Source organism: Oncorhynchus keta, chromosome 15 (assembly GCF_023373465.1).
Source record: "Oncorhynchus keta strain PuntledgeMale-10-30-2019 chromosome 15, Oket_V2, whole genome shotgun sequence".
In the NCBI taxonomy this organism is placed as follows: Eukaryota; Metazoa; Chordata; class Actinopteri; order Salmoniformes; family Salmonidae; genus Oncorhynchus; species Oncorhynchus keta.
Window position 1 is genome coordinate 21,271,765 of NC_068435.1, and position 27,463 is coordinate 21,299,227.

General features: G+C 46.7%; 1 protein-coding gene across 2 annotated transcripts in view; it reads right to left on the reverse strand.

Moving 5' to 3' along the window:
* Window positions 1-3,016: 3,016 nt before the first annotated feature.
* Window positions 3,017-27,463, reverse strand: part of LOC118370781 (neuropilin-1a-like) — an 80,530-nt gene continuing 56,083 nt past the window's right edge. Inside the window, exons 12-19 of one of the 2 annotated variants that reach the window (XR_008065180.1) lie at window positions 21,437-21,607; window positions 18,345-18,392; window positions 16,151-16,297; window positions 15,595-15,944; window positions 14,866-14,959; window positions 7,467-7,520; window positions 5,059-7,142; window positions 3,017-5,011 (exon numbers count right to left, since the gene is read on the reverse strand). Coding sequence is in view for 1 of the 2 variants with exons in the window: in XM_035755921.2 (XP_035611814.2) it covers window positions 6,853-7,142; window positions 7,467-7,520; window positions 14,866-14,959; window positions 15,595-15,944; window positions 16,151-16,297; window positions 18,345-18,392; window positions 21,437-21,607 (1,154 nt within the window). In the remaining variant the exon portion in view is untranslated. Of the gene's footprint in view, window positions 7,143-7,466; window positions 7,521-14,865; window positions 14,960-15,594; window positions 15,945-16,150; window positions 16,298-18,344; window positions 18,393-21,436; window positions 21,608-27,463 lie in introns of both variants that reach the window. The other variant, XM_035755921.2, reaches the window with a different exon arrangement.

Here is a 27,463-nt window from a genome sequence, read left to right on the forward strand (position 1 = left end):
GATTGATGAGGAGAAGCAAACAAAAAACAGGCTGTAACATCACAAAATGTGGAAAAACTAAAAAAGGGGTCTGATTACTTTCGGAATACACTGTAGATTGCAAAATAGTTGGGAAGAGATTTCGACATATCGATTCATGGTGTATGGTTTATGAACTGATACACAAAACGACGCTGGATTCAAAACTTTGAGTTTTTCCAATTTCAAATATTTTACAAAATTATTGCAAACAATAGAATGTTATATACAGTTGAAGTCGGAAGTTTACAGACACCTTAGCCAAATCGATTTAAACTAAGTTTTCACAATTCCTGACATTTAATCGTAGCAAAAATTCCCTCTCTTAGGTCAGTTAGGATCACCACTTTATTTCAAGAATGTGAAATGTCAGAATAATAGTAGAGAGAATGAATTATTTCAGCTTTTAATTATTTTAACACATTCCCAGTGGGTCAGAAGATTACATATACTCAATTAGTATTTGGTAGCATTGCCTTGAAATTGTTTATCTTCGGTCAAACGTTTTGGGTAGCCTTCCACAAGCTTCCCACAATAAGTTGGGTGAATTTTGGCCCATTCCTCCTGACAGAGCTGGTGTAACTGAGTCAGGTTTGTAGGCCTCCTTGCTCGCACATGCTTTTTTCAGTTCTGCCCACACATTTTCTATAGGACTGAGGTCAGGGCTTTGTGATGGCCACTCCAATACCTTGACTTTGTTGTCCTTAAGCCATTTTGCCACAACTTTGAAAGTATGCTTGGGGTCATTGTCCATTTGGAAGACCTATTTGCGACCAAGCCTTAACTACCTGACTGATGTCTTGAGATGTTGCTTCAATATATCCACATCATTTCCCTTCCTCCCTCATGTTGCCATCTATTTTGTGAATTGCACCAGTCCCTCCTGCAGCAATGCACGCACACCCACAAAATGATGCTGTCAACCCCGTACTTCACGGTTGGGATGGTATCCTTTGGCTTGCAAGCATCCCCCTTTTTCCTCCAAACATAACGATGGTCATCATTTTAATTTTAATTTTATTTCACCTTTATTTAACCAGGTAGGCAAGTTGAGAACAAGTTCTCATTTACAATTGAAACCTGGCCAAGATAAAGCAAAGCAGTTTGACACATACAACGACAAAGAGTTACACATGGAGTAAAACAAACATACAGTCAATAATACAGTATAAAAATAAGTCTATATACAATGTGAGCAAATGAGATGAGATAAGGGAGGTAAAGGCAAAAAAAGCCCATGGTGGCAAAGTAAATACAATATAGCAAGTAAAACACTGGAATGGTAGATTTGCAGTGGAAGAATGTGCAAAGTAGAGATAGAAATATTGGGGTGCAAAGGAGCTAAAAAAAATAAAAAAAATAAATACAGTAGGGGGAGAGGTAGTTGTTTGGGCTAAATTATAGATGGGATATGTACAGGTGCAGTAATCTGTGAGCTGCTCTGACAGCTGGTGCTTAAAGCTAGTGAGGGAGATAAGTGTTTCCAGTTTCAGAGATTTTTGTAGTTCGCCCTAACAGTTATTATTGTTTCATCAGACCAGAGGATATTTCTCCAAAAAGTACAATCTTTGTTCCCATGTGCAGTTGCAAACTTCACAAGGTCCTTTACTGTTGTTCTGGGAATTGATTTTCACACCAACGTACGTTCATCTCAAGGAGACAGAACGAGGCTGCGTGGCCCCATGGTGTTTATACTTGCGTACTATTGTTTATACAGATGAACGTGGTACCTTCAGGCGTTTGGAAATTGCTCCCGAAGATGAACCAGACTTGTGGAGGTCTACAATTTTTTTCTGAGGTCTTGGCAGACTTCATTTTGAAAGACGCAGTGAGTTTGAAGGTAGGCCTTGAAATACATCCACAGGTACACCTCCAATTGACTCAAATGATGTCAATTGCCTATCAGAAGCTTCCAAAGCCATGACATAATTTTATGTAATTTTCCAAGCTGTTTAAAGGCACTGACAGCTTAGTGTATGTAAACTTCTGATCCACTAGAATTGTGATACAGTGAATTATATGTGAAATAGAATCTGTCCGTGAAATAATCTGTTTTGTGTCATGCACAAAGTAGATGTCCTAACCAACTTGCCAAAACTATAGTTTGTTAACAAGAAATTTGTGGAGTGGTTGAAAAATGAGTTTTAATGACTCCAACCTAAGTGTTTGTAAACTTCTGACATTAATTGTATATAGGAGATACAACCATCGAAGCTCTGCAGATTTTGCTGAGAAGAGACAGAATTATTACATCGTTTTGGTACTGTGCATATGTAGTTTGTTTTTGGTCGCAGGTTCAGGAATGGCTGAAGAATTGTAATATTTACCTGGAGCTAACTCTGCAAATAGCACTGCTGGGTGATTTTAAAAAGTCATAATCAATCGATCAATAATGTAATACTCTTAGCAAAAATGTTTATCTTGAATTTACAATATGTAGAATCTATGAGAATAGAAAGGTTCAGAACTTTTGAGAAACATCACAGCACTGTTGAAAAATAAATGGCAAATAGAATTTGGGTAGTTCGAGGACCACACATTTCTAATTTGGGTCTTGAGCTGAAAAAGCTTAAGGACCTCTGGTCTATGGTGATATTAAGAATAGCTCTATATCTGATAGCTCTATGGTGATGGTGGCTTTATCAGGACATTTCTCCTTAACCACACACAACTTCTTCGCACATTGGTACAGTATCTCTACCCGTAAACAACTATACTTTACAGGAACTGAGCTGTGCTGGTAATTCACTGTATTTGATCACGTAATAACCCCAATAACTGTATGTGTGAGAAACTGTAACACACTGACAATGCACCAGATTACTTGATTTGTTGCTATTGATTTGTAGTGGCCTGTCACGTGCAACATTCTATACAACACCGCCCTCCAGTGTTCAATGTGGATATGACAAAGGACACATTAAAAGGGTACAACTTTGGGTATATGATAGGGCAACTACACAATTATCACGTTCTGAACCAAAACAACTTGAAATAGTTCATCTTATTCAAACTTTTATTTGATCCAATTCTTTGGAATGTAGTAGTCATTGATCAGAGTCAGAAACAACATAGACAGATGGGTCTTGAAGCTGACCAGGGAGTCAAATGGCACCCTATTCCCTACATCGTGCACTACTTTTGACCAGAGCTCTATGGGTGCACTATATAGGGAATAGGGACATTTGGGACGGAGTCCAAGTAAAGAAACATTACTTGAGTCATTAAGGCCTCAACTGCTTACGTCTTTTTTCTTCTTTTTTTTTTATCTGGGACTGCAAATTACAGAAGCAGTATTGAAAATCAAACATTTTGTAGAAAAAAAATGGCACAGACATTTGTGACAGTACAAAAAACACAAGGTGATATAACATACCAAGTTAAACATTACGTAAGTAAAGAGACATGTATAGCTTTTTCAATAATGAAAAACATCTCCATAATTGTACATTTCAGAACTATATTATCTGAAACCATATAAAAGAGTTATCTGTAACACTGTCTTATCCTTCTTTTGCTTTCTTTCTCTTTTTTCACAAGTGAATATCATAAACAACACAAAGATCTTTTAAATATATCAGTGCAACATTGTTTTCACATCTAGTGCTGCAGCATCCTTTCCTATTGACGAAGACAACACCAAAACATTATGCCTTTACAAGGGGTGGAACCATAGAAATAGAATGACTCATTTGAATTACAATCATTCTAATCCTATGGAATGTGGAATACTGTTATGAGCTCGAAGCAGAACTATGAAACAGCTGTTTAACTAGCTACCACCGCATGAAGAAAACATGAAAGAATCTAAGCATAGAAGCTCATAGACCCCGTCGGAAGGGATAATCTACATCACATCCATTGATTAAACCTTGGACCTATGTCTTCGCCATTTCATACAGTGCTTTGTTTTGTCTGAACTCTTCACATTAACATTCAATACAGACAAAAAGGAGAGCAAAGAGGATGTAGGCTACAGTACATAAAAACAGCATGATGTCACACAGGTCTCTTTCATTCCATCAAGGGCCATCATTCTACCACAGACATGTAGGGCCGGTTTCCCAGACATAGGTTAAGCCTAGTCCAGGACTTGAAAGCATTCTCAACGAGATTCTGAATCTATGTCTGAGAAACTGGCCCATAATGTCCCAGGTATTGTCATAGCATTTTCTTCGTAGAGATGCTTCAGCCACCCAGTCTGTTGTCTGACTACGTCTCAAATACCACCATATTCCATATATAGTACACTACTTTTATATAGCCCATGGGGCTCTGGTAAAAAGTAGTGCACTCTTTAGGGAATAGGGTGTCATTTTGGACACTTCATCACTCTCTCCTTGTTAGGCCTTTGTAGCCAATTGTTGCCCCTATTAAATAAGGCTCAATACTGATGATCATGGCTGAATCCGAACATCTCTCAAAAGGCCATAACCATTGGCTATAATAACCCTCATTTCCCAGGCAGCATTGGGAGAGCACCGATGGAACATAACAACACAACATGCCTGTTACATACATGATGACAGCCAGATAACATTGCCTATGATACATAAACCACAAAGAAAGGATACTGCAGCATTTTGTCTCTTTTTATAAAGGCGCTCAAATATATTAAAACCTATGTACAATAAGTTGGATGTGTCATGTGCTATGGAGGGATGGCATGGAATCCTGCCAATCTGACCCTGCTCTACCAACCTAACGTACTGCTATGATCAGAATCAGACTCTACCAGCCGATGCCTAACGTACTGCATTGATCAGAATCAGACTCTACCAGCCGATGCCTAACATACTGCTATGATCAGAACAGAATCAGACTCCACCAGCCGATGCCTAACGTACTGCTATGATCAGAATCAGACTCTACCAGCCGATGCCTAACGTACTGCTATCATCAGAATCAGACTCTATATGTCGATGCCTAACGTACTGCTAATAATCAGAATCAGACTCTGAAATCAGCACAAAATTAGACTACCAGCCAATACCTAACGTACTGCCATGATCAGAACAGAATCAGACTACCAGACAATACCTAACGTACTGCCATGATCAGAACAGAATCAGACTACCAGACAATACCTAACGTACTGCCATGATCAGAACAGAATCAGACTACCAGCTGATGCCTACGTACTGGTAGGACCAAAACAGAATCAGACTGCAAGCCGATGCCTAACGTACTGCTATGATCAGAATCTACCAGCTGATGCCTAACGTACTGCTATGATCAGAATCAGACTCTACCAGCTGATGCCTACATACTGGTAGGACCAAAACAGAATCAGACTCTACCAGCTGATGCCTACGTACTGGTAGGACCAAAACAGAATCAGACTCTACCAGCTGATGCCTACAGACTGGTAGGACCAAAACAGAATCAGACTCTACCAGCTGATGCCTACGTACTGGTAGGACCAAAACAGAATCAGACTCTACCAGCTGATGCCTACAGACTGGTAGGACCAAAACAGAATCAGACTACCAGCTGATGCCTACAGACTGGTAGGACCAAAACAGAATCAGACTCTACCAGCTGATGCCTACGTACTGGTAGGACCAAAACAGAATCAGACTCTACCAGCTGATGCCTACAGACTGGTAGGACCAAAACAGAATCAGACTACCAGCTGATGCCTACAGACTGGTAGGACCAAAACAGAATCAGACTCTACCAGCTGATGCCTACGTACTGGTAGGACCAAAATAGAATCAGACTCTACCAGCCGCTGCCTACAGACTGGTAGGACCAAAACAGAATCAGACTCTACCAGCTGATGCCTACAGACTGGTAGGACCAAAACAGAATCAGACTCTACCAGCTGATGCCTACGTACTGGTAGGACCAAAACAGAATCAGACTACCAGCTGATGCCTACAGACTGGTAGGACCAAAACAGAATCAGACTCTACCAGCTGATGCCTACGTACTGGTAGGACCAAAACAGAATCAGACTCTACCAGCTGATGCCTACGTACTGGTAGGACCAAAACAGAATCAGACTCTACCAGCTGATGCCTACGTACTGGTAGGACCAAAACAGAATCAGACTCTACCAGCTGATGCCTACGTACTGGTAGGACCAAAACAGAATCAGACTCTACCAGCCGATGCCTAACGTACTGCTATGATCAGAATCAGACTCTACCAGCCGATGCCTAATGTACTGCTATGATCAGAACAGAATCAGTGGAGAAAAGGCAACATAAACTTTCAAAAAGGCACTGTGGAACTAGACACAGGTCTAGGGCCAGGGCAAGCACCCTCTGGATGCATACATACATGCACGCACACACACACACAAACAAGATGCACAAATCGATGCAGACATACAAACTGATAACATGGCCAGCCGAAGAGCCACGTGTCAGGATAGTGAATATACGTTTCTATGCGCTTTCTGTGAATAATAATGACCTCTGATGAAAAATAAAATATCCTATCCTTCCAAAAGAAAAATAACAAAAACATGATAAGTATTTCCATCTAAATTGGTCACATCACCAGCATCTGATTACAGAAAAACAAAGCACGTCGCAAAACAAACAAAAAACAAAACAATCATTTTTGCTGTACACGTTTTATTTATACACAGTGCCCACTACGGGTAGGTTCCTTTCACTGCAGCTCCTGAGAATAGCATGGCTCAGTCACAACCTCCCACCATCACTATAGCCAGCTGCATCCCAAATGCCACCCTATCCCCTACATAGTGCACTATATAAGGAATAGGACAACACTTGAGTCACAACTCACAACCCTCCGTCCGGTGGTCTAGTTCCTCCAGCCATGAGGCTGCTTGTGTTCTCTTCCCTCAGAGGATGACGCTCACGCCTCTGAGTAGCTGTTCTGTGCATTCAGCTTGCTGTCCTTCTTTAGCTTGACGCCGTCCACCAGCTCAAAGTTATAGTTCTCCAGAGCCGACAAGTTCCTGCTGTCGGACATGTGGCCGTGCGAGCAGGCACAGTAGAGGACGACACCACAGATAGCTCCCAGGAAAACCCCCAGAGCGCTCATAGCGATGATGGTGATGAGAATGGGGTCCAGGGTTTTCAGCATGTTGCCTGGGCCACCCAGCTCGCTATTCTCCACTTCCTCTGGGTAGTAGGGGTCCATCGCTGAAATAGAGATGGAAAAAAACACCTTTAGTAGCCTGGGGTGTTCTAGACAAGCAGTTACTACTGCTGCCTTCAAAGCACACATGTACTGTATGCCAGTGCTGGCATGGGTTTGAATCTGGCCCACGTCCTTCTAACACAGCATCTCTCCTCTTTACTTTCTTGTCCCTCTTCACGTTAGTTGTTAAGGATGGAAGATCCTTTTAAAACACTTTGACAGTTGGATAGATACAGTATATGGCCTAGCATGAGCTCGAATTTAGAATGTTAGAGATTTTTATTTAAATATTACAAGCTCAATGAGCAGTGAGGTACTGCACTCACGGTATATGCAGATCTCTGTTGGCTGGGACGTAGGAGCCTCTGGTACATCTGGATCTGGAGGAGAAACAAAGTTGTTCTACATCATAAGCAGGATCAGTATTGTAACAAACTACCATTCTGGTTACCTTCCCAAAGATGTCCAGAAGTCCTGGTTGAAGGATTTCACATTTCCTGCCTTTTCCCTTCCAATAGGGTTTGAACCTTAGCAGAGTCAAAGTGGGCAGTGACCAGGGTTGATGGGTGGGAACCCATTTACCTGGATTTACAGCCCAAAACCACTCCCTTTTCACGGGATAAATAGCTGCGAGAATCCAGTCAATTATAATCAATTATTTAAATGTATTATTTATATACAGCATGGCGTGAAATGGAACCGTTAAATTATATGCAACGTTTAAATCTGGCTTCTCTACGGCCTCTGCATGATGAATCATCAATGCTCAGGGTGGGGACAGACAGCCCATCTCACAACACTAACCTACTGAGGTTACATTTAAAAAACCCTTGGTTAACATAGAGATTCTGGGAACATCAGTAGGTGGGGAGATGAACTATATTCTGGTAATCCGAACAATTAAACATATGCAGTGGTACTTAATGAATATGATGTCAGTTTGGTTGTCATCTGAGACATTCTCATCAATGATAAGATGACATAAACTCTACAGTGGAAAGTCTACACATCAGAGTTATCGGATTCACATGGAATTGTTGTCCAATTTAAATGTTTGAATATGAAATTATTTGTGACGGGATGAAATGTGATTTTAGCTTCTAAAATGTGAGATGTGGGGTTTCATAAGTTAAGGCTGCTCACTCAGTGATCAAGAGCGACATCATTGATATATACAGAGAAAAGAGACTGCCCGAGAATTGAACCCTGTGGCACCCCCATAGAGACTGCCAGAGGTCCGGACAACAGGCCCTCCGATTTGACACACTGAAGTCTATCTGAGAAGTATTTGGTGAACCAGGCAAGGCAGTCATTTGATTATCCAAGGCTGTTGAGTCTGCCGATAAGAATGCGGTGATTGACAGAGTCAAAAGACTTGGCCAGGTCGAGGAAGACTGCTGCACAGTACTGTCTTTTATCGATGGTGGTTATGATATCGTTTAGGACCTTGAGTGTGGCTGAGGTGCACCCATGATCAGCTCGGAAACCAGATTGCATAGCGGAGAAGGTACGGTGGGTTTCGAAATGGTTGGTGATCTGTTTGTTAACTTGGATTTCGAAGACTTAAGAAAGGCAGGGCAGGATAGATATAGGTATGTAACAGTTTGGGTCTAGAGTGTCTCCCCCTTTGAAGAGGGGAATGACCACGGCAGCTTTCCAATCTCTAGGAATCTCAGACGATACGAAAGAGAGGTTGAACAGGCTAGTAATATGGGTTACAACAATTGGGGCTGATAGAATGAGAGGGTCCAGATTATCTAGCCCAGCTTTTTTGTAGGGGTCCAGATTTTGCAGATCTTCCAGATCTTCCAGAACATCAGCTATCTGAAGTTGGGTGAAGGAGAAGCATAAATAAATAATAAATAATATGCCATTTAGCAGACGCTTTTATCCAAAGCGACTTACAGTCATGTGTGCATACATTCTACGTATGGGTGGTCCCGGGAATCGAACCCACTACCCTGGCGTTACAAGCGCCATGCTCTACCAACTGAGCTACAGAAGGACCGGGGGCTTGGGCAAGTTGCTGCGGGGTTGCAGAGCTGTTGGCCTGGGTAGGTGTAGCCAGGTGGAAAGCATAGCCAGCCGATGAAAAATGCTTATTGAAATTCTTGATTATTGTAGATTTATCAGTGGTGACAGAGTTTCCTAGCCTCAGTGTAGTGGGCAGCTGGGAGGAGGTACTGTTATTCTCAATGGACTTTACAGTGTCCCAAAACCCTTTGGAATTTGTGCTACAGGATGCACATTTCTGTTTGAAAAAGCTAGCTTTTGCTTTCCTAACGGACTGTGTATATTGGTTCCTAACTTCCCTGAAAAGTTGCATATCGTGGGGGCTGTTCAATGCTAATGCAATACGCCACAGGATGTTTATGTATTGGTCAAGGGCAGTCAAGTCTGGAATGAACCAGGAGCTATACAGTTGAAGTCAGACGTTTACATACACTTAGGTTGGAGTGATTAAAACATGTTTTTCAACCATTCCACAAATGTCATGACACAAGTCATTTTTCCATCAATTGTTTACAGACAGATTATTTCACTTATAATTCACTGTTTCACAATTCCAGTGGGTCAGAAGTTTACATACACTATGTTGACTGTGCCTTTAAACAGCTTGGAAAAGTCAATTGGAGGTGTACCTGTGGATGTATTTCAAGGCAAAACAATTTCCAAATGCCTGAATGTACCATGTTCATCTGTACAAACAATAATATGCAAGTATAAACACCATGGGACCACGCAGCCGTCATACCATTCAGGAAGGAGACGCGTTCTGTTTCCTAGAGATGAACGTACTTTGGTGCGAAAAGTGCAAATCAATCCCAAAACAACAGCAAAGGACCTTGTGAAGATGCTGGAGGAAACCGGTACAAAAGTATCTATATCCACAGTAAAACGAGTCCTATATCGACATAACTTGAAAGGCCGCTCAGCAAGGAAGAAGCCACTGCTCCAAAACCACATTAAAAAGCCAGACTACGGCTTGCAACTGCACATGGGGACAAATATTGTACTTTTTGGAGAAATGTCCTCTGGTCTGATGAAACAAAAAATAGAACTGTTTGGCCATAATGACCATTGTTATGTTTGGAGGAAAAAGGGGCAGGCTTGCAAGCTGAAGAACATCATCCCAACCAAGAAGCACGGGGGTGGCAGCATCAGGTTGTGGGGGTGCATTGCTGCAGGAGGGACTGGTACACTTCACGAAATAGATGGCTTCATGAGGAAATGAAATTATGTGGATATATAGATATATAGATATATGGATATATCTCAAGACATCAGTCAGGAAGTTAAAGCTTGGTCGCAAATGGGTCTTCCAAATGGACAATGACCCTAAGCATACTTCCAAAGTTGTGGCAAAATGGCTTAAGGACAACAAAATCAAGGTATTGGCGTGGCCATCACAAAGCCCCTAACCTCAATTCCATAGAAAATGTGTGGGCAGAACTGAAAGAGTGTGTGCGAGCAAGGAAAATGCAAATTAATTACTTAAAAATCATACAATGTGATTTTCTGGATTATTGTTTTAGATTCTGTCTCTCACAGTTGAAGTGTACCTATGATAAAAAGTACAGACCTCTACATGCTTTGTAATTAGGAGAACCTGCAAAATCAGCAGTGTATCAAATACTTGTTCTCCCCACTGTAGATGTCCTAGCCTACCTTTTTTTCAATGCAGTATTAGCCTTATATTTAGCTAATTAATGATGGGTTAATAATAATAATACGTTTCTAATTTATAACCTTTGTCACTTGTGCAATACGCACGCACCTATGCTCCGCTGGTCTCTCTTACTAAAAAATGCTCCTTTGCTCTTGGAGTCCCATGCAGGAAAAGCTAGACTAGAATAGCTTGCTGGACATACATTATTTTTGCACTTGTTATACCAATAGACTATCTGAAGATGGACTCAAGCATAGCCACGGCAAGTAGGGGTGCTGAGGGTGCTGCAACACACCCTGAAAAAACAAAATATATTTTAATAAGAAAACATATTGTTTTTGAAAACGCACCTCTGCTTTGTCAAAAAATGTAGTATTTAGTATAATTTAGAACAGCCGGATTCAGATTACAGTATTGATTCTTTATGTGTATGACACTAAAAGCTTGGCACTCCTGTATTTTTTGGAGTTTCTCCCATTCTTCTCTGCAGATCCTCTCAAGCTCTGTCAGGTTGGACGGAGAGCGTTGCTGCACAGCTATTTTCAGGTCTCTCTACAGAGATGTTCGATCGGTATCAAGTCCGAGCTTTGGCTGGGCCACTCAAGGACATTCAGAGACTTGTCCCGAAGCCACTCCTGCATTGTTTTGGCTGTGTGCTTAGTGTCAATGACCCATTGGAAGGTGAACCTTAACCCCAGTCTGAGGACCTGAGCGCTCTGGAGCAGGTTTTCATCAAGGATCTCTCTGTATTTGGCGCCGTTCAACTTTGCCTCGATCCTGACTAGTCTCCCAGTCCCTGCCGCTCGAAAACAATGCCACAACATGATGCTGCCACCACCATGCGTCACTGTAGGGATGGTGCCAGGGTTCCTCCAGACGTGACTCTTGGCATTCAGGCCAAAGAGTTCCATCTTAGTTTCATCAGATCAGAGAATCTTGTTGCTCATGGTCTGAGAGTCTTTAGGGGCCTTTTGGCAAATTCCAAGTGGGCTGTCATGTGCATTTTACTGAGGTGTGGCTTCCGTCTGGCCACTCTACCATTAAGTCCCGATTGGCCTGAGTGCTGCAGAGATGGTTGTTTTTCTGGAAGGTTATCCCATGTCCATAGAGGAACTCTAGAGCTCTGTCAGAGTGACCATCGGGTTCTTGGTCACCTCCCTTGCTCAGTTTGTCCGGGTGGCCAGCTCTAGGAAGAGTCTTGGTGGTTACAAACTTCTTCCATTTAAGAATGATGGAGGCCACCCTGTTCTTGGGGACCTTCAATGCTGCAGACATTTTTTGGTAGCCTTCCCCAGATCTGTGCCTCGACACAATGCTGTCTCGTAGCTCTATGGACAATTCTTTCGATGTCATGGCTTGGGTTTTGCTCTGACACGCACTGTCAACTGTGGGACCTTATATACACAGGTGTGTGTGCCTTTCCAAATCATGTCCAATCAATTGAATTTACCACAGGTGGACTTCAATCAAGTTGTAGAAACATCTCAAGGATGATCAATGGAAACAGGATGCACCTGTGCAGAATTTCGCATCTGTAAATAAGGTATTTCTGTTTGTTTTTTTATAAATAACTTTGCAAAAATTTATAAAAACCTGTTTTCGCTTTGTCCTTATGGGGTATCGTGTGTAATAAATACAAATACAATGTTTGGAAGGTTACAGCACATGATGACACCATGCTGAAGATGACCAAAAGAGAAGGCCACTCTCCTGAAAATAACTGTTGTAAATTAGGGGGTTACAAAATGTCCTTAAATTTAACTGGTATACTTTTTTTTGTATATAAATTTACTTCGTCAACCATTTTGAAAAGAAGGTCGACGACATCCGATCCTCGTTTGCTAAGTCAAACGGCACCGCTGGTTCTGCTCACACTGCCCTACCCTGTGCTCTGATCTCTTTCTCCCCTCTCTCTCCAGATGAAATCTCGCGTCTTGTGACGGCCGGCCGCCCAACAACCTGCCCGCTTGACCCTATCCCCTCCTCTCTTCTCCAGACCATTTCCGGAGACCTTCTCCCTTACCTCACCTCGCTCATCAACTCATCCCTGACCGCTGGCTACGTCCCTTCCGTCTTCAAGAGAGCGAGAGTTGCACCCCTTCTGAAAAAACCTACACTCGATCCCTCCGATGTCAACAACTACAGACCAGTATCCCTTCTTTCTTTTCTCTCCAAAACTCTTGAACGTGCCGTCCTTGGCCAGCTCTCCCGCTATCTCTCTCTGAATGACCTTCTTGATCCAAACCAGTCAGGTTTCAAGACTAGTCATTCAACTGAGACTGCTCTTCTCTGTATCACGGAGGCGCTCCGCACCGCTAAAGCTAACTCTCTCTCCTCTGCTCTCATCCTTCTAGACCTATCGGCTGCCTTCGATACTGTGAACCATCAGATCCTCCTCTCCACCCTCTCCGAGTTGGGCATCTCCGGCGCGGCCCACGCTTGGATTGCGTCCTACCTGACAGGTCGCTCCTACCAGGTGGCGTGGCGAGAATCTGTCTCCTCACCACGCGCTCTCACCACTGGTGTCCCCCAGGGCTCTGTTCTAGGCCCTCTCCTATTCTCGCTATACACCAAGTCAATTGGCTCTGTCATAACCTCACATGGTCTCTCCTATCATTGCTATGCAGACGACACACAATTAATCTTCTCCTTTCCCCCTTCTGATGACCAGGTGGCGAATCGCATCTCTGCATGTCTGGCAGACATATCAGTGTGGATGACGGATCACCACCTCAAGCTGAACCTCGGCAAGACGGAGCTGCTCTTCCTCCCGGGAAGGACTGCCCGTTCCATGATCTCGCCATCATGATTGACAACTCCATTGTGTCCTCCTCCCAGAGCGCTAAGAACCTTGGCGTGATCCTGGACAACACCCTGTCGTTCTCAACTAACATCAAGGCGGTGGCCCGTTCCTGTAGGTTCATGCTCTACAACATCCGCAGAGTACGACCCTGCCTCACACAGGAAGCGGCGCAGGTCCTAATCCAGGCACTTGTCATCTCCCGTCTGGATTACTGCAACTCGCTGTTGGCTGGGTTCCCTGCCTGTGCCATTAAACCCTACAACTCATCCAGAACGCTGCAGCCCGTCTGGTGTTCAACCTTCCCAAGTTCTCTCACGTCACCCCGCTCCTCCGCTCTCTCCACTGGCTTCCAGTTGAAGCTCGCATCCGCTACAAGACCATGGTGCTTGCCTACGGAGCTGTGAGGGGAACGGCACCTCAGTACCTCCAGGCTCTGATCAGGCCCTACACCCAAACAAGGGCACTGCGTTCATCCACCTCTGGCCTGCTCGCCTCCCTACCACTGAGGAAGTACAGTTCCCGCTCAGCCCAGTCAAAACTGTTCGCTGCTCTGGCCCCCAGGAACAAACTCCCTCACGCCAGGACAGCGGAGTCAATCACCACCTTCCGGAGACACCTGAAACCCCACCTCTTTAAGGAATACCTAGGATAGGATAAGTAATCGTTCTCACCCCCCTTTAAGATTTAGATGCACTATTGTAAAGTGACTGTTCCACTGGATGTCATAAGGTGAATGCACCAATTTGTAAGTCGCTCTGGATAAGAGCGTCTGCTAAATGACTTAAATGTAAATGTAAATGTACAAAAATGTCTAAACCTGTTTTTGCTTTGTCATTATGGGGTATTGTGTCTAGATTGCTGAGGTATTTTATTATATTGAATCAATTTAGAATAAGGCTGTAACGTAACAAAATGTGGAAAAAGTCAAGGGGTCTGAATACTTTCCGAAGGCACTGCCTATTGAAAATTGCTCTATTGGCTTTTTTGGACTTGGTCTCATTAAATGTCTTTAATGTAGGGCTCATAAAATGCATTTAATGTATGGCTCATCAGGCTCAGGTAGCATCAGGCTTGATTTAAAAAAAATCAAAGCTCTAATCAAATCCAGACATAGGCCTATTTATATTCTTTTGAATGGCACTTCCGGTTTTGGCGGGAAATACTGTGTTACCCGGGAAAAAAGTGATTTATTCTCAGGATTGAACATTTGCAAAATACAAGGAAAATATTCAACACTAGCAGTAACACTTACCCTTACACTCCTCTGGTGTGAGTCCATCCAGGATCTTTATATTGTCCAGCGCAATGTGTCCTGTGCTCCTGTCTCCCACTCCCTCAATCACCACCTAGGAACAACAACACAAACACACAGGTGAAATACTGCTACATAGTGTGTTACTTTTGTCTAGGGGACCATACTGCTCTTGTCAAAAGTAGCACACTACTGTATATAGGGAATAGGGTGGCATTTGGAACGTAACCTAGGTCTAAGAGGCTCATAACCTAGGTCTAAGAAGCTCGTAACCTAGGCCTAAGATGCCCGTAACCTACAGATGTAAGATATTAATTTGATCACCCTGTTGCAGGAGACATTTCCTGCAATGCAGGACATTTAAAACGTTTTCTGTATTTGAGGTTTAAAAAGGCTTCTGAAGTTTGTACTTTCCACTTTAACATTTCAGACTTTATTTTACCATATGAAAAAATGTTTCAACCCCCCAGAAAATGTCCATTAATTACCTTGGATGCCTGATGAAGACCTAAGGGTCAAAACATTGTGTAAATAAAATCACCTGGGAGCACGAACAGCATTGTGCAGCGGTTTCCTTTTTTTATTGCATTTTATATTAATTATATTACACATAATAATTCACTTTTCTTGTTGCTGCAGGATTTTTTTTTCCTGCTGGAGCAAACTGGCTCAAATTAAGATCCTACATCTGTATTTCGAAGAGACTCGTAACCTAGCCAAGTGCTTTACCTCATAGGGTGTGCTGGAGTGGGGCACCAACAGCCGTCCCTCCCTCCATCTGCTGCCCTGGTGTCCACTGACGGTCCAGAGTAGTGCCTCCGCCCGCCCCTCCTCTGTCTGTCTCCTCTGTTTGATGTGCAGGGTGCCAGCGCGCTCCCCGAAAATGTGGTACCAGAAGGACACACACAGGTTTGTGTCTGGGGCGGTGACAGGCAGGCTGGCTAGGCGTGCCACCCTCTCCTCCACCTCGTCCTCCTCCAGCTCGTCCTCCTCCTGCTCGTCCTCCTCCTGCTCGTCCTCCTCCTCTTCCATTTCGGTCTCAGCCGCCAGCTGCATGTAGATGAAGTTCCCTGGAACTCCTGTAGAGGGCAGTAAGAGACAAGCTAAGAGACAAGTGAAGTATTTTCTGAGTCCATGTTCATTGTGTTAGTCCTTATTTACTACAGTGTGTGTGTGTGTGTGTGTGTGTGTGTGTGTGTGTGTGTGTGTGTGTGTGTGTGTGTGTGTGTGTGTGTGCGTGTGTGTGTGTGTACTCTGTTCTCTGTTCTCTTCTCCTCCCACCCACCTGTGTGGTCCAGGTTGGGCCCTTTGTGGACGGTGGGGGCCCCGCTGGTCTGAATCATCCACTCAGCACCAGTATCCTTCTCCAGTGTCCAGCCACAGAACGACGGGTTGCCCGCCCAGCCAAAGTCACAAGCAAACCACAGGTACTCTGGAAAAGAGGTCAACCTTGTAAGTAACCACGCTCGTTTCCTCTGGCTAAGTGTAACTATTCTACAATGTGAAAAGAGGGTGAGGTAAGGAAGTGAAAGCATGTCATTTCTAATTTCCTAATAACAATTTAAACTTCCACTACCATGAAAATACTTTCGCACTGCTGAGGCAAGCCCACAATTTTTCTTAACAAAAATGACAATTTCTAGTTTCCTTACAGTCTCTTGAAAGCACTCAAACTGATCCACTGGGATACCGTATTTCATTTTTGACTAAAGCAAGATTCACAGAATGAAGGGACATTCCAGAGAGAAGGAAGAGTGAAGGAACCTTCCAGAGAGAAGGAAGAGTGAAGGAACCTTCCAGAGAGAAGGAAGAGTGAAGGAACCTTCCAGAGAGAAGGAAGAGTGAAGGAAACTTCCAGAGAGAAGGAAGAGTGAAGGAACCTTCCAGAGAGAAGGAAGAGTGAAGGAACCTTCCAGAGGGAAGGAAGAGTGAAGGAACCGTCCAGAGAGAAGGAAGAGTGAAGGAACCTTCCAGAGGGAAGGAAGAGTGAAGGAACCTTCCAGAGGGAAGGAAGAGTGAAGGAACCGTCCAGAGGGAAGGAAGAGTGAAGGAACCTTCCAGAGGGAATGAAGAGTGAAGGGACCTTCCAGAGGGAAGGAAGGGTGAAGGAACCTTCCAGAGGGAAGGAAGAGTGAAGGAACCTTCCAGAGGGAAGGAAGAGTGAAGGAACCTTCCAGAGGGAAGGAAGAGTGAAGGAACCTTCCAGGGGGAAGGAAGAGTGAAGGAACCTTCCAGAGGGAAGGAAGAGTGAAGGAACCTTCCAGAGGGAAGGAAGAGTGAAGGAACCTTCCAGAGAGAAGGAAGAGTGAAGGGACCTTCCAGAGGGAAGGAAGAGTGAAGGACCCTTCCAGAGGGAAGGAAGAGTGAAGGAACCTTCCAGAGAGAAGGAAGAGTGAAGGGACCTTCCAGAGGGAAGGAAGAGTGAAGGAACCTTCCAGAGAGAAGGAAGAGTGAAGGGACCTTCCAGAGGGAAGGAAGGGTGAAGGAACCTTCCAGAGGGAAGGAAGAGTGAAGGAACCTTCCAGAGGGAAGGAAGAGTGAAGGAACCTTCCAGAGGGAAGGAAGAGTGAAGGAACCGTCCAGAGGGAAGGAAGAGTAAAGGAACCTTCCAGAGGGAAGGAAGAGTGAAGGAACCTTCCAGAGGGAAGGAAGAGTGAAGGAACCGTCCAGAGGGAAGGAAGAGTAAAGGAACCTTCCAGAGGGAAGGAAGAGTGAAGGAACCTTCCAGAGGGAAGGAAGAGTAAAGGAACCTTCCAGAGGGAAGGAAGAGTGAAGGAACCTTCCAGAGAGAAGGAAGAGTGAAGGGACCTTCCAGAGAGAAGGGAGGAGTGCCATCAGAACAGAACAGCGTTGAAGACCAAACCATTTCCAGACCGTACACTACGAGACAGAAACCCATTTTCCATCCCCACTATGCCAGCTCTGCACAGTAACCCCGTGGGCCCTGGGTAAAAGTAGTGCACTATAAAGGGAATAGGGGGCTATTTGGGGCAAAACATTACACGGTGGTGATTAACCAACGCATCCAAATGAATGCTACTGCTATGAATACAAAGCGTTTTTGTTTAGACGTTGCTGTAGCAGTCAGAGAATAAGTAACTGTTGTTTTGCCCTCTGGTTGTTGACATATGACCCCTTTACTCAGTTCATTGAAACCCAATATTCCTGTTTCTGTAGTTCAGTTTTTTCCATCTCAAAGCCAAAGACTGGTTGCTGGTCAACAGTTATAAAGGGAATTTCAAATCAAATTTGATTTGGGAGCAACCTGCTGAAAGTAGACTAATGTAGAACAGTAATGGAAATGTTCCTTCTCTTTTGTGCCTGGTTGCCAGATATGTTTGTCCTTTAGCCAACTCCACTGTTGGTCTATGTCATACCCAACATGCTAACAAACAACAGAGGAGTGGGCCAAAGCACAGAGAGAGAGAGATGGATGGATGGATGAAGTGAATGAGGCGGTACTTTATGGGCATTCTCACCTGGCACAAGCTCTTCCTCCAGGGTTGGGTCTGCCAATGTGGTGCCACCTGTCAGACACAGACGGGCACAGTCAGGGATGCAAACAAAATAGATCCTGTAGATAGATAGAGGTTGTTAGCGGAGAAGGAGGGATGGAGAGAGAGAGGTCATGAGCAGATGAGCTCCCACATTGTCCAGCATGTTTTTAAAAAATAGTTACATTTAGAGTTAGACAAACTTAGATTTTTTTGGCAGGGACATATTCAGGATGCTACCCTAAACAACATAACCTTTACTCCAAATCAAAACTTTAAACCTACAACCTGATTTTGGACGGAATTACCTGGAATTACCTGGAATTACCTGGAATTACCTGGAATGCTTCCTAAACCCAAGGATTATTATTCCCAAACAGTACAGAAAATGCTCTGTCAAACAAACAGAAACCTGAAAACACCATCCAACCTGGAACTGAATGAGTAATACTTAGTCTGAAGCTATTTTTTACTTTCAAAAGCCAAGAAGAAAAATACATATATTTTACTTTATAAGGACTGAATGCTAATGCTACAAAGTTTGCTCGGACAAAGAGATACAACTTCAATTATCACTCATGTGTGAAGCGAGAGGTTTCAAAGCCCTTGAGCCCAACAATGGCAGGAGAGCCCCAACCAAATGGAGAGGCCTTAGAAGCACCCTCCTGCTGTTCAGAGGTAATTAAAATACAGTACCATTTGAATGTAAAGAATAATAAGACAAGAAAATAGTACAAAATTGACCTCTTTATGCAAAATCAAGAGACAATTTTCGCTGACTATTATAAAAATGGGAACATAAGCAACCTTATCTTCCACACAGACCCTCCCCTGGCATGGTGCAGTGCTATATTAACACAGTACCCCTCTGTTAAGAGGGGGGGTGTTACCGATGGGTGGAAACTCAGGATACTAGACAACGAGGACTCAGAGTGAGCTAATATAAACCTCTATAAGTCTGGAACAGTAATGGTACAGGGCAACCGCAAACGGTTTCAGATGGACTTTCACCTAATCTAAGAAATAGCTCAGCAGGAAAAGCTCTCCCTTGAGAAAGATACCCCCAACCCAAGAGGGTCAGACCAGACCTCTTCATAACATAACCCCACAGACGAGCAACCCCATGCAGAAAGTCAACCTCCCAGCACAGAGTACTACGCCCTCATTGAAATGAGGGAGAAATTCACCGAGCTGGACGTAAGGCAGGTGGAGCTAGAACAGCAGGTGATTACACCACAGTCAGCACAGACAACAGTCCAGCACAACAACACCCCCTTAACTAGACCTGGGGAGCTGGAGGTGGAGAGAGACATATCTGCACTCTGGACTGTAGTGAGACAACTTCAACAGGAGAAGAGCAGGAGCAGGAGAACAGAGCACTAGAGGAGAGGATCAGACTGCTGGAGGAGAGGGTAAGGGGAATGGCGTGTGACAGACAACCCATTAGCGAGGTGGTCACCCCCCACAGAGAAGCCAGCAGAACAGCCCACCTCAGCTGCTGACAAAAGTCTCGACACCACAGCAGAACAGTCCACCCCAGACCTTGACCACGTCAACAACCCAGCGAGACAGACAAATGAAGAACCCCAAGCTTAGGGGATCTCACCCCCTCTGAGCACCCCCCCACACCCACTGAGGACATACACAAGACACAGATTGTTCTCCTTATGGACTCATACAAAAAATATATACAAGAAAAAAAAAAGGAGTGTCTAAACTCTGGTGTCCAAACACCCAGCGCACCCTAGACCTTCTGTCTGAGGACCAACTAGGTTCACCCAGCGTGCCCTAGACCTTCTGTCTGAGGACCAACTAGGTTCACCCAGCGTGCCCTAGACCTTCTGTCTGAGGACCAACTAGGTTCACCCAGCGTGCCCTAGACCTTCTGTCTGAGGACCAACTAGGTTCACCCAGCGTGCCCTAGACCTTCTGTCTGAGGACCAACTAGGTTCACCCAGCGCCCTAGACCTTCTGTCTGAGGACCAACTACCCAGCGTGCCCTAGACCTTCTGTCTGAGGACCAACTAGCGTGCCCTAGACCTTCTGTCTGAGGACCAACTAGGTTCACCCAGCGCGCCCTAGACCTTCTGTCTGAGGACCAACTAGGTTCACCCAGCGTGCCCTAGACCTTCTGTCTGAGGACCAACTAGGTTCACCCAGCGCGCCCTAGACCTTCTGTCTGAGGACCAACTAGGGTCACCCAGCCACATATTAATACACACATGCACAAACCACCTGAGAGCACAGCAGGAAAGGGTGGCCACAGTCCTCAAGGGAGTGATTGAAAAAGCTTCTTCTACTTTGCCCATCCTGCTACCATACAGTGGGTAAACGAAAGTATTTCCTGTGACTGTGCCTCAAAATCAAATGTTTACCTGGACCACCACTCCACCAGGGACTTGAACAGCCTTTATGACCAGGCCCACCTATACAAGGCAGCAGTGTCCACCTTCGCTCAGACCCTAAAGGACATTGCTCTCAAACGCAGCCCCAAACTTCTGATCCACTGGGAATATAATGAAATAAATTAAAGCTGAAATAAAACATTCTCTCTACTATTATTCTGACATTTCACATTCTTAAAATTAACTGGTGATCCTAACTGACCTAAAACAGGGAATTTTTACTAGGATTAAATGTCAGGAATTGTGAAAAACTGAGTTTAAATATGTAAACTGCCAACTTCAGCTGTATATACATAATGCCATTTGAACTGTCTTTATTCTTTTGGAACTTCTGTGAGTGTAATGTTTACTGTTCATTTCACGTTAGTTTATTATCTACTTCACTTGCTTTGGCAATGTAAACATATGTTTCCCATGCCAATAAAGCCCTTTGAATTGAATGGGGGGTTGTGAGTGGGTGGGTGGGTAAGTGAGTGAGTGAGTGAGTGGTGGTGGTGGGTGGTGAGTGAGTGAGTGGTGGTGGTGGTGGTGTGAGTGAGTGAGTGAGTGAGTGAGTGAGTGTGAGTGAGTGAGTGAGTGAGTGAGTGAGTGAGAGAGAGAGAGAGAGAGAGAGAGAGAGAGAGAGAGAGAGAGAGAGAGAGAGAGAGAGAAAAGGAGGGTGGTGGTCACCACCTGTTGTGTCATAGTCCTCCCCTCCTCCTGTTCCACTGTGACAGCTGGCCTCCTGGTCGTCACACTCTGACGTCAGGGTGGGCATGGTCACAGATGCGGTTGTGGTGGCAGCGAACGTGGTTACAGCAAACATGGTTGCTACAGCCGTGGTCGGTGGGAGAGTTGTGGGCTCTGGAGGTAAAGAGAAGTGAAGAGAGAGAGAGTTGGTCCCCAACCAAGGAGGGCCTACAGCAGCACCTATATTTTCTGCATAGATTCTGTCAGACTTGGGCCCAGACAGTAAATCTCAGGAAGACAAAAATAATGGTGTTCCAAAAAATTATATCTAGACACCGTTGCCCTAGAGCACACAAAAAACTATATATACCTCGGCCTAAACATCAACGCCACAGGTAACTTCCACAAAGCTGTGAACGATCTGAGAGACAAGGCAAGAAGGGCCTTTTATGGTATCAAAAGGAACATAAAATTTGACATCCCAATTAGGATCTGTCTAAAAATACTTCAGTTATAGAACCCATTGCCCTTCATGGTTGTGAGGTCTGGGGTCCGCTCACCAACCAAGAATTCACAATATTGGACAAACACCAAATTGAGATTCTGCATGCAGAATTCTGCAAAAATATCCTCAGTGTACAATGTAAAACACCAAATAATGCATGCAGAGCAGAATTGGGCCGATACCTGCTAATGATCCAAATGCAGAAAAGAGACGTTAAATTCTTCAACCACCTAAAAGGAAGCGATTCCCAAACCTTCCATAACAAAGCCATCACCTACATAGAGATGAACCTGGAGAAGAGTCCTTTAAGCAAGCTGGTCCTGGGGCTCTGTTCACAAACACACCCCGTAGAGTCCCAGGACAGCAACACAATTAGACCCAACCAAATCATGAGAAAACAAAAATAGAATTACTTGACAAACTGGAAATAATTTACAAAAAATAACAGAACAAACTAGAATGTTATTTGGCCCTAAACAGAGAGTATACAGTGGCAGAATACCTGACCACTGTGACTGACCCACAATTAAGGAAATCTTTGACAATGTACAGACTCAGGGAGCATAGCCTTGCTATTGAGAAAGTCCACCGTAGGCAGACCTGGCTCTCAAGAAAAGACAGCCTATGTGCTCACTGCCCACAAAATGAAGTGGAAACTGAGCTGCACTTCTCAACCTCCTGCCAAATGTATGACCATATTAGAGACACATAGAATTTGAAAACAAATCAAATTTTGATAAACTAAAATACCACACGCAGCAAGATTTGTGACCTGTTGCCACAAGAATTTGAAATGTCTTTATTCTTTTTGAACTTTGGTGAGGGTAATATTTACTGTTTATTTTTTATTGTGTAACTTTTCTTTGATCTATTTTACTTGCTTTGGCAATGTAAACACATGTTTCCCATGCCAATAATGCTATGAAATTGAAATTAAATTGGGTGAGAGAGGATAAGAATCCTTCAGGGAAATGATACCTCTGCTGTAGCAAGCAGACCGTCTACAGGTCAACCTTCTGTGATTGGATTAGGGGATTTGGGGTTTTAGATGGAAATGTGCCTGACATGGTGACACCAAGCAGGCTTCCAGGCCACATGGTCTGGGTGGAGATAGGAAATGATTCAGTAACACGAGACTATGGAGAGAGGCTGGTAGCTACTGGTAGCACGATCACTACAGATAAACCCTAGTCTGACGCAGGCAGAGAGTGGTGGAACAGAGGGTTTGGAATAAAGGTGTGAAGGTGATTTGGAAAGTGAATTGGAGTAGATTGCTCATAGTCAATTTTCCAATGCGCCCTTGTGAGTGTGTGTGTGTGTGTGTGTGTGTGTGTGTGTGTGCCCACTCCCTAGTAAGTGTGTACATGCAGATGCTCTTTGATGTGGAGATTGTATTTATTTGGGACAGATCAAAGAAGTTGGAGCATGTAAGCAGCCAGCCACACTCTTCTTCTTCCTTCATTTTTTTTTACATTTATCAGACAATGTTATCCGGAGTGACTTACCGGAGCAATTATGGTTAGGTGCCTTGCTCAAGGGCACGTCAACAGGTTTTTCACCTAGTCGGCTCGGGGATTTGTATGAGAAACCTTTCGGTTACTATCCCAATGCTCTTAACTACTACGCTACCTGCCACCCAGTCCACCACCTCTCCCCAACTCCACCGTCTGATTCTTATCCTCCTCCCTATGAGGGTAACCAGATACCCCATACCAGACACAGATATCCCCAACCCTCAGTCACCCACCCACTATGACTGGTCCACCTCCCCTCTCTCACCCTCCCACTATGACTGGTCCACCTCCCCTCTCTCACACTCCCACAATGACGGGTCCACCTCCCATCCCTCCCACTATGACTGGTCCACCTCCCCTCCCACAATGACGGGTCCACCTCCCCTCCCTCCCTCCCTCCCTCCCTCCCTCTATGACTGGTCCACCTCCCCTCCCTCCCTCTATGACTGGTCCACCTCCCCTCCCTCCCTCCCTCCCTCCCTCCCTCCCTCCCTCCCTCCCTCCCTCCCTCCCTCCCTCCCTCCCTCCGGGTCCACCTCCCCTCCCTCCCTCTATGACTGGTCCACCTCCCCTCCCTCCCTCACCCACCCTCCCACTACGACTGGTCCACCTCCCTCCCTCACCCACCGACCCACTATGACTGGTCCACCTCCCCTCCCTCCCTCCCTCCCTCACCCACCTTCCCACTATGACTGGTCCACCTCCTCCCTCCCTCTATGACTGGTACACCTCCCTCCCCCACCCTCCCACTATGACTGGTCTACCCCCCTCACCCAACCTCCCACTATGACGGGTCCACCAACCCTTCCTCACCCACCCTCCCACTATGACTGGTCCACCTCCCCTCCCTCACCCTCCCTCCCACTATGACTGGTCCACCTCCCCTCCCTCTCCCTCCCCACTATGACTGGTCCACCTCCCCTCCCTCACCCACCTTCCCACTATGACTGGTCCACCTCCCCTCCCTCACCCTCCCACTATGACTGGTCCATCTCCCCTCCCTCCCACTATGACTGGTCTACCTCCCCTCCCTCACCCTCCCACAATGACTGGTCAACCTCCCCTCCTTCATCCCCCTCCCACGATGACTGGTCCACCTCCCCTCCCTCGCCCACCCTCCCACTATGACAGGTCTACCCCCCCTCCCACTATGACTGGTCTACCTCCCCTCCCTCACCCTCCCACTATGACTGGTCGACCTCCCCTCCCTCACCCACCCTCCCACTATGACAGGTCTACCTCCCCTCCCTCCCACTATGACTGGTCGACCTCCCCTCCCTCACCCACCCTCCCACTATGACAGGTCTACCTCCCCTCCCTCCCACTATGACGGGTCCACCTCCCCTCCCTCACCCTCCCACAATGACTGGTCGACCTCCCCTCCTTCACCCCCCTCCCACTATGACTGGTACACCCCCTCCCCTCCCTCCCACTATGACTGGTCGACCTCCCCTCCCTCACCCACCCTCCCACTATGACAGGTCTACCTCCCCTCCCTCCCACTATGACGGGTCCACCTCCCCTCCCTCACCCTCCCACAATGACTGGTCGACCTCCCCTCCTTCACCCCCCTCCCACTATGACTGGTCTACCTCCCCTCCCTCACACACCCTCCCATTATGACTGGTCCACCTCCCCTCCCTCACCCACCCTCCCACTATGACTGGTCCACCTCCCCTCCCTCACCCTCCCACTATGACTGGTCTACCTCCCCTCCCTCACCCTCCCACAATGACTGGTCGACCTCCCCTCCTTCATCCCCCTCCCACTATGACTGGTACACCCCCCCCCTCCCTCACTCTCCCAATATGACTGGTCCACCTCCCCTCCCTCACCATCCCACAATGACTGGGCTACCTCCCCTCCCTCCCACTATGACTGGTCCACCTCCCCTCCCTCACCCACCCTCCCACTATGACTGGTCCACCTCCCGTCCCTCACCCACCCTCCCATTATGACTGGTCTACCTCCACTCCCTCACCCCCACTGTGACTGGTCGACCTCCCCTCCCTCACCACCCTCCCACTATGACTGGTACACCCCCCCCCCCTCACCCTCCCACTATGACTGGTCCACCTCCCCTCACTCATCCACCCTCCCACTATGACTGGTCTAACTCTCCTCCTTCATCCACCCTCCCACTATGACTGGTCTACCTCCCCTCCCTCACCCTCCCACTATGACTGGTCCACCTCCCCTCCCTCACCCTCCCACTATGACTGGTCCACCTCCCCTCCCTCACCCTCCCACTATGACTGGTCCACCTCCCCTCCCTCACCCTCCCACTATGACTGGTCCACCTCCCCTCCCTCAGCCTCACACTATGACTGGTCTACCTCCCCTCCCTCACCCACCCTCCCATTATGACTGGTCCACCTCCCCTCCCTCACCCACCCTCCCACTATGACTGGTCCACCTCCCCTCCCTCACCCTCCCACTATGACTGGTCTACCTCCCCTCCCTCACCCTCCCACAATGACTGGTCGACCTCCCCTCCTTCATCCCCCTCCCACTATGACTGGTACACCCCCCTCCTCACTCTCCCAATATGACTGGTCCACCTCCCCTCCCTCACCATCCCACAATGACTGGGCTACCTCCCCTCCCTCACCCACCCTCCCACTATGACTGGTCCACCTCCCTCCCTCACCCACCCTCCCACTATGACTGGTCCACCTCCCGTCCCTCACCCACCCTCCCATTATGACTGGTCTACCTCCACTCCCTCACCCCCCCCACTGTGACCGGTCGACCTCCCTCCCTCACCACCCTCCCACTATGACTGGTACACCCCCCTCCCTCACCCTCCCACTATGACTGGTCCACCTCCCTCACTCATCCACCCTCCCACTATGACTGGTCTAACTCTCCTCCTTCATCCACCCTCCCACTATGACTGGTCTACCTCCCCTCCCTCACCCTCCCACTATGACTGGTCCACCTCCCTCCCTCACCCTCCCACTATGACTGGTCCACCTCCCCTCCCTCACCCTCCCACTATGACTGGTCTACCTCCCTCCCTCACCCTCCCACAATGACTGGTCGACCTCCCTCCTTCATCCCCCTCCCACTATGACTGGTACACCCCCTCCCTCACTCTCCCAATATGACTGGTCCACCTCCCCTCCCTCACCATCCCACAATGACTGGGCTACCTGCCCTCCCTCACCCACCCTCCCACTATGACTGGTCCACCTCCCCTCCCTCACCCACCCTCCCACTATGACTGGTCCACCTCCCGTCCCTCACCCACCCTCCCATTATGACTGGTCTACCTCCACTCCCTCACCCCCCCACTGTGACTGGTCGACCTCCCCCCCTCACCACCCTCCCACTATGACTGGTACACCCCCCCTCCCTCACCCTCCCACTATGACTGGTCCACCTCCCCTCACTCATCCACCCTCCCACTATGACTGGTCTAACTCTCCTCCTTCATCCACCCTCCCACTATGACTGGTCTACCTCCCCTCCCTCACCCTCCCACTATGACTGGTCCACCTCCCCTCCCTCACCCTCCCACTATGACTGGTCCACCTCCCCTCCCTCACCCTCCCACTATGACTGGTCTACCTCCCCTCCCTCACCCTCCCACAATGACTGGTCGACCTCCCCTCCTTCATCCCCCTCCCACTATGACTGGTACACCCCCCCCCTCCCTCACTCTCCCAATATGACTGGTCCACCTCCCCTCCCTCACCATCCCACAATGACTGGGCTACCTCCCCTCCCTCACCCACCCTCCCACTATGACTGGTCCACCTCCCCTCCCTCACCCACCCTCCCACTATGACTGGTCCACCTCCCGTCCCTCACCCACCCTCCCATTATGACTGGTCTACCTCCACTCCCTCACCCCCCACTGTGACTGGTCAACCTCCCCTCCCTCACCACCCTCCCACTATGACTGGTACACCCCCCCTCCCTCACCCTCCCACTATGACTGGTCCACCTCCCCTCACTCATCCACCCTCCCACTATGACTGGTCTAACTCTCCTCCTTCATCCACC